The sequence below is a fragment of the Azolla caroliniana genome, unplaced genomic scaffold, assembly GCF_043228905.1.
Source record: "Azolla caroliniana isolate FFs.n. ecotype wild unplaced genomic scaffold, voAzoCaro1.0.p SCAF_663, whole genome shotgun sequence".
NCBI lineage: Eukaryota > Viridiplantae > Streptophyta > Polypodiopsida > Salviniales > Salviniaceae > Azolla > Azolla caroliniana.
This window is the reverse complement of record NW_028231098.1, coordinates 1-15,887: the sequence shown is the minus strand read 5'-3', so window position 1 is coordinate 15,887 and position 15,887 is coordinate 1. Positions and strand designations below refer to the sequence as shown.

General features: G+C 31.5%; 1 protein-coding gene across 1 annotated transcript; it reads right to left on the bottom strand.

The window, feature by feature from the left end:
- Positions 1 to 1,988: 1,988 nt before the first annotated feature.
- PDS1 (4-hydroxyphenylpyruvate dioxygenase) lies at positions 1,989 to 15,706 on the bottom strand. Its single transcript, XM_087338827.1, has 13 exons — positions 15,029 to 15,706; positions 10,653 to 10,736; positions 10,492 to 10,518; positions 9,452 to 9,514; positions 7,894 to 8,233; positions 6,834 to 6,928; positions 5,779 to 5,904; positions 5,570 to 5,659; positions 4,946 to 5,046; positions 4,604 to 4,796; positions 3,713 to 3,832; positions 3,303 to 3,542; positions 1,989 to 2,063 (listed from the first exon to the last, which is right to left on the bottom strand). The coding sequence occupies exons 1-13, from the start codon at positions 15,704 to 15,706 to the stop codon at positions 1,989 to 1,991; spliced, it is 2,232 nt and encodes a 743-aa protein (XP_087194953.1).
- Between the last annotated feature and the right edge of the window lie 181 nt (positions 15,707 to 15,887).

Sequence of the window (15,887 nt, the reverse complement as noted above, 5' to 3'; positions counted from 1 at the left end):
GCAATGGAGAAAGTATGCAACCCTGGCGTACACCGCGTTTTATCTCAACCGAATCCGAAAGTTCTCCTTCGATCTTTATGTTTGCAGATTGGTTCCAGTATAGGTTAATAATGAACAGGTACTTAACAAAAAGTGACTTTCGATGTAACGACACAAATATATATATACAGAGAATTTTAAAACGCTGCAAATATTAGTAATATACTTTTTTTTGTCAAACAAATATATATTAAATATAAATTTTTAGGGCTGAAAATTTTGACATGGAAGAAAATACAAAAAAAGACCAAATGTTTCAAGAAGAACTGAATGAATTTTTTGCGAAAGCACAAAAGTAAAAATACTTTATTTTGATATAATTTTTTTTGTTTAATTGTGATATTATCATGGGAATGATTGGTCATTATTTATTTAAATATAATCGGTTTTAGAGTACCAGATCATCAGTTGGTGGCCGAACCTGTAGTTAGAGGCAAAGCCAGGAAAAATTTGCCAGGCTGGTCCTGCAAAGACTGTGAACGGGTAAGTTATGTTTATTATACAACATATATAGGTCATTTTTAACAACCAAAATTTTACTTTATAAATTTAATTATAAAAATTTTCTATTCTAGTTTTATGTTAACCAAGGTTTGCATCCGGATGAGATCCTAGCCCTCAATAAATGCTCAAAGCACAGGGGATACTTCAGACCCAGAGAAGACACTTTACCAGGTAAGTTTATAAAAACTAACAATTAAATATCGAGAATAATAATTGTTGAAACTAAATTATTAAATGTAATTTTCGTTGTTTAGGGATTCTAAAGAACAGTATTTATTTATAACAAACTCAATGGGTCTAAAATATCTTATTATAGACCAAAAAACACAATTCAATCTTATCGCCGAGATATCTTGTGAACTACGTGAAGTTTAAAATTGGTCTGACGCGCCATCTACCGTTAACGGCACAAATCAAGGCGAGACAGAGACATCTAACGACAGAACCAAACTTGTACGAAATCTGTCATAAACCGAGATTTCGTCAGAAACGTGTTATAAACACTGGGAATGTTGCGCTTCATACTTGAGCAAGAACATACAGTTTGATAAAAAAATCAAACCTATATTTGAGAGATTTTTCATTCCAACATCTTACTACCGGTTTCGAACTATGTCAGTTTTCATCAGGCAAACTAATCAAAGGATGAATGTCTCTCAAAAGTTACTATACTTAACCAATATTTGTTGGCATCAAACAGTTTAAAATTGGCCTGACGCGCTATCTACCATTAACGGTAGAAATCAAGGCAATAAAGGGACATTTAGCGATTAAACTGTTTGATGCCAGCAAATATTGATTAAGTATGTGAATTTTTGAGAGATATTCATCCTGTTTTCTACCAAACTTTATATTGTTAAATTTTTTCGTACGACATTCCTAATGTTTTCAAATCATTTCGGCAAAGAAAACGACACCTTTCGATACCAGCTTTGTGTTTAAAAATGTATTGTATTTATTTTCTTAATTTAAAATTTTATTTAGGTTACTGGGATATGAACATAAAAACTCAAGAAACAGAAAAGCCAGATTGATGGAACATTCCAATTTTTATATTTTTTTTCTTGTGTTTAAACGTTAAAAATATTGTTATATATACTAAAAGGTTAAATTAATGTATTATATTTTTTACCAAGCTTATTTTAATAAAGAGTAATATAAACATCTAAAAATATTTCCATAAAGACTCAGTACAACCACTGGGATATATATTAATGTAACATTAAATCTGTAAAATCTAAACTTATTATAATCTTAAATCCTATTCTACTCCTAACTTGACTCAGCATTTGTTTTACATAGACCTAAGATTTGTGGATGATATTTCTTTTATTTTAACTTATTCTACTCTTATATATCATGATTAAAAACTTATACATTTTAGCCTAACTTATAAAATATTATATTTCGATGAGGTTTTCTTTTATTTAAAATTAAAATAATATTTAAAGGTTTCCTCTTTTCTCCTGCTCGATTTCAATAGCTTCAAAGAGCGCTTTGAAATTCCCAGCTCCAAAACCCTGAAAACAATAATTGGGTCTTTTATTAGCATTCAAATTGGCACCGGTAGGTTTTTAAATGGATAAGTTTTTCTGGAGATAAATGAGCCGAAATACAAAATTAAATTATAAATTCCTGAAGGGTTTTTATAGTATGCAGTACATGTTTTAATTATGAATTCAAAACAATACAATGTTTAATTAAATATGTGAGAACTATGGCCTTATCAAACTTAAGTATTTAATAATTAATCTAGTTAAGCATTCTGAAGACAATAATAAAGCAAAGAACTATGATTAAAAAAGAAGATAAATTCGTTTAAAAATAAGTATAATCTAGTAATTTAGTAAATTGTAAAGTAATTTCCTCTCCAATAAAACTCACTTTTCCCTCCTTTTTCAGTCGTCGAAACATATGGAATAGTCTGTTTTTTGTTATTATTACCCATTGCATAAATGAAAAATTTTACTTTTGGTTACATAATTTAACCTTTGACAAACAGATGATTGGGAAATGTTATATACAATCCTACCAAGTAGGAAAAAATCTTATAATAATAATTAACAATAATACCATATTTGGTGTTTTATTGACAGATATAACAGGTAGACATGTGGTGATTCTGCTTTAATTAACACAAGATATCTATAAGTGATACAAGCTCTGGCATAAAAACAGAAGAAATGCTAATAACAAAGTTACTTCTGGCAAGGTTTTGCTTACTGTTTTCTTCAATTATAATGGCTAGGAGCACCAGGAACTTTTACTAGTCACTGTGCAGAAAAACCTTAAATTGATGTGCCGTTTTAGGAAAACCAAAGCCTTTAAAACTGTGGAAAAAGAATTTGAGACTTCTGTATCGCCATAATTCACCTGCTTTTTGACTAAAAACAGCATGACAATCATATTTTGCCCATATATAAATGACATTGCTGGAAGAGCACAAGAAAATACCAAATAATTCTAAGCATAATTGTCTCGAGAATGGGAAAAACCATTGGTACAAGTGTATTAAATTTATGGAATTTACTTAATTATAGTTAAACAAATATTCATAACAAGTATTATATATGACTAAAATAATAATTTTTAAAATTTGGCTATAGTTTCAGTGAGAATTAATTATATATCGTTACAAGCATCTAGAGTTTTTTCGGCTCTTACGTGTTGCTTTATAAAAATAATTTATTATTTCAAAAGTTTTTTACCTAGTTAGTTGAAAAAAAGGATTATTTTTTTTTGTTTATATATGAACTTACATTGTGGTTTCTTCTTTGTATGACCTCCAAAAAGACAGTGGGACGATCTTGCAAATTTTTGGTAAAGATCTGCAATAAATAACCGTTCTCATCGTAATCGATCAAAATTTTGAGCTTCTGTAGAATGTCTAATTCTTCGGCGATCTTGACTTTGCTGTGCTTCAAGTTTTCGCGTAAGATGTCATAATAAGAATCTGGTACTTGTAGAAATTCAACACCACGGGCTTTAAGATTTTGGACCTAAAAAGGCAAAATATGTAAGTTTTTGGCCCAAAACAAAACCGTTTAAATATTTGTACTGTACCATAAGTTTAAGAGTCAAGAACTTCAATATCTCAAGAGTATTCATTTTTAAAATTCAAAATTCTATGATAAGTAATAGTTTACGAACTATATGATTATATACTTACGGAAGATATAATATCCTGAGTATTTAAAGCAATGTGTTGCACTCCAGGGCCACCGTAATAGTCAACATATTCTTGGATCTGACTCTTCTTTTTTCCAGGAGCTGGTTCGTTTATTGGCATCTGAAAAAAATATACTTGTGCACTATCTTTTTTAAGATATTTCTTTTTACGGAATTTTGTGGCAAGTTATGTGAATGACAAATATTATTTCAATGCCAAGACATCCCTTAAGGGACATTCCCCACTAATGTGCCAAAATGTCTGGCCTGGGACTTCGGAATTACATCGAAGAGACCATGGGTTTGTATTAAAGATGTATCTTCCAGAATACAAGTCCTTGGATTTATAATATATATGTAGTGTGCACAGCACTTGATGGACTATCACAGTACTGAGTATTAGCAGGCCCTTTGTAATTTTACGAGAGGTCGGGAGGAAGTACCTCTCGTAAAACTTGCCTATCATCCAAACAAATATGCGAAATCGTCCGCTTCGAAATTATAATTGGCGAGATGGTCTGCCATTATCGAGAATCGAACTCGGTTTGTCTGAGTACAAGACCGATATATCTACTAATACAGATTCTTCTAGGTTATTCTAAATCTTACAGGACACTTATTTGGATTCATGGCAAGTAGATGTTTTACATCAACGGAAGCTAGTAAGTGTTTTGTCAAAACACTTACTAGCTTGTGTGGTTCAACTGGACGTCAATCTAGTAAGTGTGCCAGAGGTGTAGTCTTACTAGAACACAATACTCTGAAAGAAGAATGATGTACTTGGGGTATTGTAGGTAACTGTAGCTCCCCGTGCTATTATACCCACCTGGGTTAGCCAGTAAAAGGATAACTCAAAAAACATTATTTTTAAGGGAACCAGAGAGATTTTTACCTTGACATTTTCTTCGTAGTTCGCCATTACAATGCTTCTTAAAGCTGAATATTCGGTGTGAAGTTGTGTGTCGTCAACTGACCAAAATCTGTGAAATTGCAGCACGTTTTCATACCATTTAGCCACGGATTCCATCTGCCCTTCTGGTTGATTACCTACCACATGATCGATAAAGTCCAGTTTGCCTGGAGGGCTAAAAAGAAAACAATACAATTTGTAAAACATAAGAAGAAAATGAGCTTTTGTATGTTGTTGATAAATTGAAAGATGTTTTTTAAATTTAAATAGTGAACCAATATTAATCTTTAAATGTATGTAACGAAGGTGCGACATAAAACTTACAGTAGTTCTTCCAAAGAATCTTTTGGGCTGCTTACGAATCCAGGCAAGAATGGTCCATTGTAAAGAGATCTATCGACAAAGGTGTGGACAGTATCCCCATACTGAAACAAAAAATATATATATTGGTAAAATTCTATCATTCTATAGAAATAATACTCGGGGGATCCGATAACTAGGTGTCAGATAGGGAAACGCCTTTTATATATAGGTGATAGGAGAAAAATTAAACACATCCCGCCCACCAGCAGTAACTTCTGTCTCAGAATGAGCGGCTACGAATAGCCTTTCACTCAGAATTGGTGTCTGGAAATAAACAGTCGTCACTCCGTTGGAAAAGCAAGGAGTTTGAATGCCAAATGTCTCCAAAAATGGAAAGAATAGAAGAGCTATATATTCAGAAGTGGACTCAAAGATGAATAGTAGAAGTTTAAACTATACAAATATACACCAAAAGTATTTGCTCTTGAAACATGTTTTACCCAAAAAAAAAAAAAAATTCTGGGTAAATTAATACAAGTTTGATCAGGGTTTGCAGAACTTCGAGATATACTGAAAATCAAAGACATTTAAAAATCTATTCGTTTTTAAATACGGGGATAAATATAAACGGATCAGATTACTTACCGTGCGAATTGTGGCAAACTTAACGGTTCCATTAAAGTCTGATTCTTCCCAAATATCTCTTACAATTTCGGCACCCTTTTCTTTAGCTTTCTGAAAAACAAAAATGCATCAGTATATTTTTTCTCTTCGATGTTACCTTGTGCTTTTATCTTTGGGTAAAAACACGATTCAAATTTGTTGCACTTTGGGTTTTCGCATTTTTCACTTACTTTCACTATGCCGTTTAAATCTTCGACCGAAAATGCGATCGTTTTGACTCCATCTCCATGATTTACAAGGTGCTGGTTAAAATCCGTCTCCGATGGTCCGTAGGCTGATGTGAAGACAAAATTGATCTGAAAATGTAAATAAAAATAGTAACAATAAATATATTTCTTAAGAACGTGCATTTATCTACTTAGCCTATCAATAAATGATGATGTAAGTATGATGTTTTAATTGTCCAAAAAAATATCAATACATTGTTACAACTAACTAGGACAGGATTTTTCTTTAACTAGGTTATATAGTTTATAGTTTTTATCATTCTCTGCTCAACCTATAGAACTTGTTTTGGTTAAGCTTAATATAGTACATTGTAGTGTATTGTTCAGTAAAAGTATTCTGCTGTATGTCTGCTAATTTTATAAAAGCACACAGAATCTTTACATAGCCTACAAATTATTTCCTATTACTGTGGATTGACCTTAGATATACCAAGCACTTCTCAGTAATGTGAACAAAAACTAACCAACAACAGGCTAGAAATTTAGAAAAGCTTGATTTTTTAAGTTATTTTGGCAGTATAGTAATGATAAATCTCCATTTTTGGTATTGCAAAACAGTTTCACAGTTTTACAAAACTTTGAGAATCCTCGACTAATGATTCTTTTTCTCTTTGTTTTATTTAAACGACTCTGCTACAAGGCAATTTATCATCTCATTCTGAAGATGATCACTGACCGTCTAGCTCTAAGCCATGCTAGAGCTACCTATACAAGTTTTCAACATTCTTGTTAATTTCAAAATTAATGTCACCATTGAAAGAACACCATCATCATGTGAAGTGCCAATTGATTTTTGCGAGCACTTTGTCTCTAACTGATGTTGATTATTAACATTTTCATTATCAATATTATGGCACTGGTACTGTTACAAAATGAAATAAGGAGATACCCAACTGTATCAACTAATGTCTGGCGGACAAACAAGCAGTAATACAATGAGCTGTGTAGTTAGAGTATAGAAAGTGTATATAACTATTGATAGTTCAAGAATGTTTTACCTTATTTTGTTGGACGACATATGAAGCAAAATTTCTCTCTCCTGTTTCTAATCCTTTGTAAGCTATTGGTTTGAAGCCCAGGAAAAAAATATTGTCTTATTTAATTGAGATTCATTTCTGGTACCAAGAGAATGGGGTTAAAATCAGAAAAGCTATCTAATCAAGTTGTACAACTATGACAGTATATGGGTTCGATATTTTAGTCAAATTTTTCAAGGATCCGTAAGGTTAAACTTACTTTTCATAATATAAAAAAACTAAATTCAAACCAAGAAGTGAAGTACATATAAGATATTAACAAATAATATGTTGATTAGATGTACAAAGTTCACAAATATTATAATTTGGCACACGAAAAAGTACCTTATTTATTTATTCAAATGCCAACATTTAAAAATGCATTTTTATATAAATTAAAAATATAACTGACGTCAATAATGACCTATTGCGCTGAGGACTAGGTTTAAATAGTATGAGTGTATTCCACGAAATGTTATTTAAAAAAAATAGCATAACAAAATCTTTTTTACGATCATATTTTGATAGAAATAAAGCATATAGTATCGTTTCATGACATATAACTGACGTCAATAATAACGCTGAGGAATAGTTTTAAATAGTATAAATGTATTCCACGAAATCTTTTTTTTTTTTTATTAGTGAGTTGCTTCAACCTCTCAGGGTTATTAGCACAAAATATTTAAACATTAATTACAATCAAAACTTTGCCACTAGATGGCCATTATACCTATTATCTATATTTCTTTTAAGAGCTTAGTGTCTATAAGATATTTAATAACTTTGTCGAGGTCACTGTTGAGCACTTTTTGTAAATTTCCCGATATATTAAATTTAAGTCTTTGGGATGAGTATTTTGTACAATCCAGTAGTATATGCTTCACAGATAAAGGCATTTGACAAGATTCGCATGTAGGTGGGTTATCCTTTGATATCAGATAGCTGTGAGTTAGTTTCGTATGACCAATTCTGAGGCGATGTAGAACAACTTGGTCCCTGCGGCTGGTTAAGTTGCAGACGCATTGCTTTACGCTACCTTTACATTCTCTCAGTTTTGACGAAGAATTATTCCAATTTTTTTGCCAATCTTCCATGATTTGTTTTTTAATGAAGGACTTGAAGTCGTCAGCTATATAGTTTGGTACTAAAATTGAATCAGGATCCTCAATTGCCGTATAGGCCGCATCATCAGCTAATTCATTTCCATCAATTCCTATGTGTGAGGGAATCCATATGAAGAACACCTTTCTTCCTGCCGTTTGTATGCTATGCAGAGTTCTATAGACTTTTTGGATGAGTGGATTTCTAAAATGAGGACTTTTGAGTGCATTGATGGCACTAAGTGAATCTGAGAAGATCAATGAGGATGCGTTACTTGTCTCCTGAATATACATTAATGCTTGTAGAATAGCATAGAGCTCCGCTGTAAAAATACTGGTGAGGTTGAAAAGCCGAAATTTAATGGTTTTAGTACTGGTTACTACTGCGGCAGCGGTTCCTAGGTTTGTTTTAGAGGCATCTGTATAAATATTGTCTCCTTTAGGAAGATCATTTATTATAGATAAAAGTTCCGCCTTAATTAAGTTACTATTAGTTTCATGTTTGTCGTATTTTACAAGTGTTGTAATACATTTAGGTCTAGAGATTAGCCATGGTGGGTCTACAGAGTAGTTTTGTTGAAAAAATCTAGGAAACTATCTGAAATTCTTGTTGGTATCGGTTTATGCGTTCATAGAAAGCAGGTCTGGAGCGTATTTTGCTATTATATATTTCTTTGTATCTATCTGAAAACACATTTTTCCTAGTTGGATTTTGTGGATTAACTGCTATGGTCGTGGCATATGAAAGTGAAAGATATGCTCTTCGGTAGCTAAGTGCTGGTTCAGCAGCTTGACAGAGTATACTATCAATAGGACTTGTTCTAAAAGCGCCGAGGGCAATACGGATTGCAGCGTTGTGGATTGAGTCAAGAGGTTTAAGGACCACGAAATCTTATTTTTGAAAAAAAACATTTGCATATTAAAATATTTCTTATGTTTATATTGCGATAGAAAAAAAAACATAATATCTTTTCATGACATATAACTGTGGTCAATAATGACCTATTCCGCCTAGGAATTGGTTTAAATTGTATGATTGTCTTCCACAAAATCTTATTTGTGAAATAAAAATAGTATACAGAAATCTTTCTTACGATTATACTACGATATAAATAAAGTTGGCGTAATTTAATTTGTCGCATTAGGTTTATTTAAAATCATAATGTTGCATTAGAATATGCCTTAAGAAATAAATATGCGAGCTAGGGGATATAAGGTCATGTTTTTAGTTTATCTTTTACTTTCAATTAAGACAAATCTGCGTAACACAAAATGCAATTTAAGCATGTAGGTTCTTTTTAGACGAGCATCATCCTCAGATTACTTCGGTATGGTTAGTAAGAGCTTTTATTTAATTTTTTACACAACTTCATAAAATATTTAGACCCGTTTTGATATACAAAATTTCACCAATTCCTAATTTTTATGACATTTTTGGCCCAGACTCCCCTACTGTATTGTTTTCTTAAAAATAAATTATGTGACATGGATTATACATACCTGTTTGGCATTGCCAACATAGAACTGAAGATAGTCGAAGGAAAGAAACTTTCCATTAATGGGCTAAAAATTATAATAAATATTAGATGTATAAATAAGTAAATACAGTGCAAACTATATTTTTGGTCCTTCTCATGAGAGCTCAAATTAAAACTAGTTTTTAATGACTTATATTTATTACTTTTAAAAAATGTTTTTACTTTAAAAATCATAGAAAAAGTAATACATTTATTTTTAAAAATTAGACGCAAAACGCACATTTAACATTTCCTCTCTTATTTTGTCTACGATATCGTGTTTTATTGCTAATAAAGAATGGCTTTTGGTCACCTTATAAATTCTTGTAAGATTTGTTACCTTTTTTAAAGTGGAAAAGGAAGTTTCTCCCCTAAACTTTGTAACTGCTATGAATAAAATCATCCTGAGCAAATTTAATTTTTATAATTTATATATTTTTTGGCTTGTAAACTTTAAGGTTCCTTTAAGGTAAGTAATTTTTAAAATAAAATAGTTAATATAACTCATTTAGCCCCCAAACTTTAATCAAAATAATCTGGATTAAGTGAGCTTCTCTTCTATCGTTTTCTTTTACTAGCATTATTATTAATCTTTTATACTGAATTTCATAAAAGGGCTCCCCAAAATGTAGCCTATTGCCTAGATATCCCATTGGATAACCACTGGGCAAATATTAAAATTAAAGTTGACACATTTTTAAGATTCATCCGTTTTGCAATGAATTTGAGCAAAAAAAAAGTCCGAAAAGTTGTTAAAGAAGGAAAAAATGTTTATAATTCGGGGTTGAAAATATGAAATTGTTTACCTAATAATCCAGGGAATATTTATGAGCACCAGGTAGATTCAATTAATATTTTAACTGTAGAATATGTGTGAGTTATTCAGGGGTAATCATGATGTATACCTTTACAGTGGCAATAAAACATAAAGAAATAATGTTGATTGTCTTAAGTATATGTACTAAAATATGTTTAAACGATTCGAGATAAATTCGAAAAAAATTAAATAAAGTAATAACTTACCTTAGGCCCTTTATCGGTATATGTTGTCTGGAACAGAAAAGAAAATTAATAAATTGGCTTAGGCTTTCGCGGCCAGTGTTTCAAATAAAATATTTTTTTTGTCGGGCTTAAGGGCGGTCGTTTGTTGGAAGGAGAGAATTTCTTCCTGGCGTTTCAATAACACCAGTGGAGAGCTTCTTCTGAGATCCTTCCCTCTCCGAAGCTAGTTCAGACAGCAAGGAAAGGACCTCAGAAGAAGCTCTCCACTGGTGTTATTGAAACGTCAGGAAGAAATTCCAACCAACGACAGCCCTTAAGCCTGACCAAAAATTATTTTATTATTATATAATTTTTATGAAACTGTCTTGACAATAGGTTCTATAAATAATGTAAACTCTTCTTTATGGTCTAAAAATACTGCGCAATTACATCCTGTTTTTTCGGACGCAACTCCAAATTAAATTTTCGATAGGTTCTGAATTAAATAGACTTTAAATAAAGATGCTTTGACCATTCAAATTAATATTGAATTATGGAATTAGAAAAAAGAATAAATGAAAGCTAGGACTGTTCGTACTAAATAAGGACAGTTATAACCCTTGAGTTTTTCTTAAAGATCATGTTTTTGAAATTTTTCAGTCTTAAAAATCTACTGTTGTAACAAACCATGTATTTCTTAAACTTGCAGTTTAAAAAAATATATTTTCTATAGCAATTTTAATATGCAATTGATCAAAATTTAAAAGTAAAGTAAGACCAAATATGAACAGATACAACTCTTGAGTTTTGCTTAATAGTACCATGTTGATCGAATATTTCAGTCTTACAAATTTATTTATATTTGATTTTTGTTTATTAGTAATAACTATGCAGTTTATTAAAATATACTTAAATTTATGCTAAAGTTGTCCTAGTTATTAAAATACACGCCGCTAAATAATATGAAATAAAGTACGTACCATAGTCACATAGTACCACTATGACAAACAACTGAAACTGAAACACGCAACTCTCTACTTTTATACTTCCGCGACAAAGAAGGAACGACACTGTCCTATGGTTCTGCACGGCACAATTGGTTTTTATTTTGATGAACGTAAAAATATTCATGAATTTCTTAATAGAAAAACAGATTTTGCTGAGAATGTATAATTTGTTGCGTTTTATTTAATTCAATGATTTATGTGGCTACGATTATTAGGCTGTTTTTTGGTATTTTAAAAAAATACCGTAGGTATAGTCTAAACGAAGTTAGATTGTTCTACTGTCATTTAACTATATCGTCATCGGCTATAATAATATTTGTTGGCTATAAAATGGTCAAGTAGATTTTTTTTTATATTTTGCCATCAAAAACCACCAACAAATATTGTACCCCAATCTTTGTAGATTGTGAAAAAATGACAATGCTAGCTCTAAATAGTATATTATACACCAAGGGACTAAAGTGTCACTTTTTATCCCGGGGCGAAAAGTTTGTAGCCCGACCGAAGGGAGGGCTACAATTCGCCAGGGGATTAAAAGAGACTTTAGTCCAGAGGTTTATATACTATTTTTCTCACTTTTGAAGTATTTTTACCAAATAAATACGAGAAAAATTTGCAATTTACTAAAAGCGATAATATGTCCAAACATTGCTTGGTTACATTGCTAACATACGATAAATAACTGAAGTGAGTTTTGGAATTCATTACCATGGCGACTTAGAGGTAATAATTGCAATAAGTCAACAAGTCAATCTTTCATAAATACGTATGCGTTTTTCAGAGTTTAAAAAAATCGAGGGAAGTATATGAGAAGCAATATAGAAAGTTTAACGAATGGTGTGCCAGCAAAACTGTTGAAAACTTGAACGAAGACGTGCTGCTTGCATATTTTTATGAAAAATCAAAAGAATTTAAAGCTTCAACGTTGTGGTCACATTATTCAATGGTAAAATCCAAACTTATTTTAGAAAAAAACCTGGATATCCGTAAATTTTTAAAATTAACAGCATTTCTAAAAAGAAAGAACGATGGTTATAGTGCTAAGAAATCAAAAACTTTGGATGCAGACCAGGTTCAAAAATTTCTGACTGAGGCGTCTGATGAAGAATATTTATTAATAAAGGTGAGATACTTATTTTTATTACACTAGATTATGTGTACGAACTGTACACATATTTTTTTTGTATATATTATTTTTGTAACTATTATAACTATTTAATTAATAAATTCGTTTCCATAGCATTCACTTTTTATCCCTCCTGTCACTTTTTGTCCCGCTTTTTACTTTATGTCCCTTGAGATAAAAAGTGACACTTTACTCTCTAAAATTAGGGATAAAAGGTGAACTTTTTGTGTCAAAAGTGCGAAAAAAATATTGTAGTGTTATTTAATTGTGCGATATGTTCCTTGACAACATTACATTATCAATAACTAATCCTACAATTTTTAACGTTTCGGTAACTCTTGGGATTCCGCCTACAATACACAAAAATTCCAAAAATAAACAATATTTTTACTTACGAATACATTTTGACAAACGAAGAAAATTGCCTGCAAATTTTTATTTTTTCTTAAAGGTAAGGATGCCATCATGATTTAATTTTTGGAATAGGAATAACAATACAATAATCTTTATTCATCATTATGTAGGCAGTTTCATTTTTTTTCTGTAGTTCTTGGTACCTTAAATGCTATACTAAAATTATCCCATTTTATTCTTTGTATTGAATTTCAGATATTGTTAAAAATGTTTATGATTTTCTAGCAATGTTTTGGGATTTGCTAAGGTCAGCTCTGTCGAAAGCCTTGGAAGAGACCGTTTATATAGAATCAAATCCACATAAACTTTAAAATATTAGTTATAAAACAATTCTAACCAATTCATTGTTGATAATTGATTTAACGACTTAGGTGTTAATGTATTTAGCACCTTTACTAGTGCCCTCAAAGATACAAGTCACATAATAAAATTTCCAAACTTCAAGAAGAATCCCCCTAATCTCGAAGTGAAAAATTGAAAAATAGATATCTGAGTATATAATCATACTTCAGCAGCTTTCCAGTAAAACTTTATGAATATTAACACCAGGTTCAGTGTTAAGCTCAATCACTCACAACTTGTCAAGAATGTTGTACAGAATGTCCAAGAGAAAATACGACTAAAGAGACTTGACGTTCTATTCTAAAAATATTCATATTTTAGGTACTTTACTAGGGTGAAATAATTATATTTATAAAAAACCTCCCAACTATATTAGTTGTCCTTAAGAAAACCCTGTATATTTTTTTATTTACGTGTTTACAAAAAAACTGTAATCTTCAATTTTAAATGTGTTTTGGAGGTGTGTTCCTTACGTCACCAGTATTAACACACCTCCAAGCAGGTAACAGTATTCTCAACAGCCAAACTTCAGGTAATATTTTGTAAATATTGCATCATTTGTTCGCTTATGAATGAATTCTTCTACATATAAATAAAGATAAGTTTATTATAATTTTAAGAAACACAGCAGCACGTTAAACGTTAACTACATTAATCGATTTTTAATTATTTCTTTACTTTAGAAATATTTAGAAGGTAATCAATATAAAATTTAACTTCACGAAATGTATGGTATTTATTTTAATCGACTATTAATTTTTTACTTTGTATACATTTAGAAAGTCTATAATATAATTGCATAAACGAGTTTTTAAGGTCAAATGAAAGACTAGAATACTGTATAATTTTACCTACACTTTTATTTTAGAGCATTTTTTGGTCTTTTTGCGGGTCTCCAGTTTACAAAAACTAATTTGCTTTATTTATTAAATCTGTCCTGAATTTGACAATGACAATCAGTAGTCTAAATACTATTTAATATATACAGGGTGAACAGAACGTCAAAATATCAACCTATTTTATGGTGTTAAAACTTATGTAAAATGCTCTCTCGGTCTACCCTGTCGAAGGCATTCGAAAAATCGGTGTAAATGACATCTGTCTGCTCACGATCTTCCGCCACTTGTAATATATTTGATTGGTAAGTTGTCACTATTAACAGTATATATTTATTTTGTGAAATCCCATGGTGTTTACATCCATTTCATAAAATTATTTTTCTTTTTAATCATAGAAGAACCATAGGTTCATCTATGAATTTAAAAATGTCTCAAGCAGTTTTTTTGCTTGCTTGGGAGAAAAAAAATACTGCACTTATTTTACTTAAAAAACAACATTTGTGTGGTTTTTAGAAGACCATAAAAAAAATTGTGGGATTTAGGTCAAGTAAATCAGTTATTTGTCTTTGTTGTTCTTTAATTAAAATTTTAAATGATGTGGGTAGATATATAGTTTGTCGTTTATATATTTTTTAAGCTTTGGTTTCTTCTTTTGGTTTGATATTAGTTTCAAAAACCAAAATTTACCTAAAAGATACACATATCATTCGAAATACTGGGTATTAGTTGGGAGTCTTGGAAAATCACAATTTACATTGATATGAGGTCTTAAAAAACTTGTCGCAATCTTCTTCTTCTTCTTCCACTGCAATCCATTACTGGATGTTTGCGATCATTTCCGACCATTTAACTCTGTCTCCGATGCTGTGAATTAGTTCTCCTGTGTTCCTTATGTTCGTCCACTGTTTTATATTCCGAAGCCACGACATCTTTTTCCTGCCTATCCCTCTCCTGCCTTCTATCTTTCCTTCCATTATCAGCTGAATCAAATGGTATCTTTCATTGCGAATCACATGTCCCAGGTATGCCGTTTTTCTGCGTTTAATCGTGCTTAGCAACTCCCGGTCTCCTCCCATCTTTCGTGCCGTCCATGGAATTTTCATGATCCTGCGGTAGATCCACATCTCGAACGCCTCCATCCTATTCATGGTGGTCACCTTCAACGTCCAACTCTCCATGCCATACAATAGCACCGACCATACGTAGCATTTTGCGAATCTCAGTCTGAGGTCGAGGTTAAAGTCTGGGTTCGTAAAAACGTTTTTAAATTTCATAAATGAGGCCCTTGCTTTCTCTATTCGGCACTTTATCTCTACGTCTGATGACCAGTCTTCACATAACCAAGTTCCTAGATAATTAAACTTTTTCACCCGCTCAATGTCCTCATTATTGTATGTTAGTTTTGCATTCCTGAAGTCCTCTGGGTTGCGGGTAATTATCTGTAATTTCGTCTTTTTTGTATTGATGTTGATTCCCATTCGTTGGCTGTGTCTTCCGACCGTGTTTAGGAGACTTTGGAGGTCGTTCATGTTGTCTGCTATTAGGACTGTGTCATCTGCATATCTGATATTATTTATCCATGTTCCGTTCACTTTAATGCCTAATTGTTGTTCCTCTAGAGCATCTTGGAATATGCTTTCAGTGTGGATGTTGAAGAGAAGAGGGGAGAAGACACATCCCTGCCTTACACCTCTAAGGATTTTGTGTGCT

What these genes read in the sequence shown, in the direction of transcription:
- PDS1 (XM_087338827.1), bottom strand. Translation starts at nt 15,706, where the DNA reads ATGAACGACCTCCAAAGTCTCCTAAACACGGTCGGAAGACACAGCCAA. An exon ending in ATGTCGTCCAACAAAATAAG is followed by an intron (nt 5,905 to 6,833) that starts GTAAAACATTCT and finishes TTACATTTTCAG; the next exon opens with ATCAATTTTGTCTTCACATC. An exon ending in GATTCTTTGGAAGAACTACT is followed by an intron (nt 4,797 to 4,945) that starts GTAAGTTTTATG and finishes TTTTCTTTTTAG; the next exon opens with CCCTCCAGGCAAACTGGACT.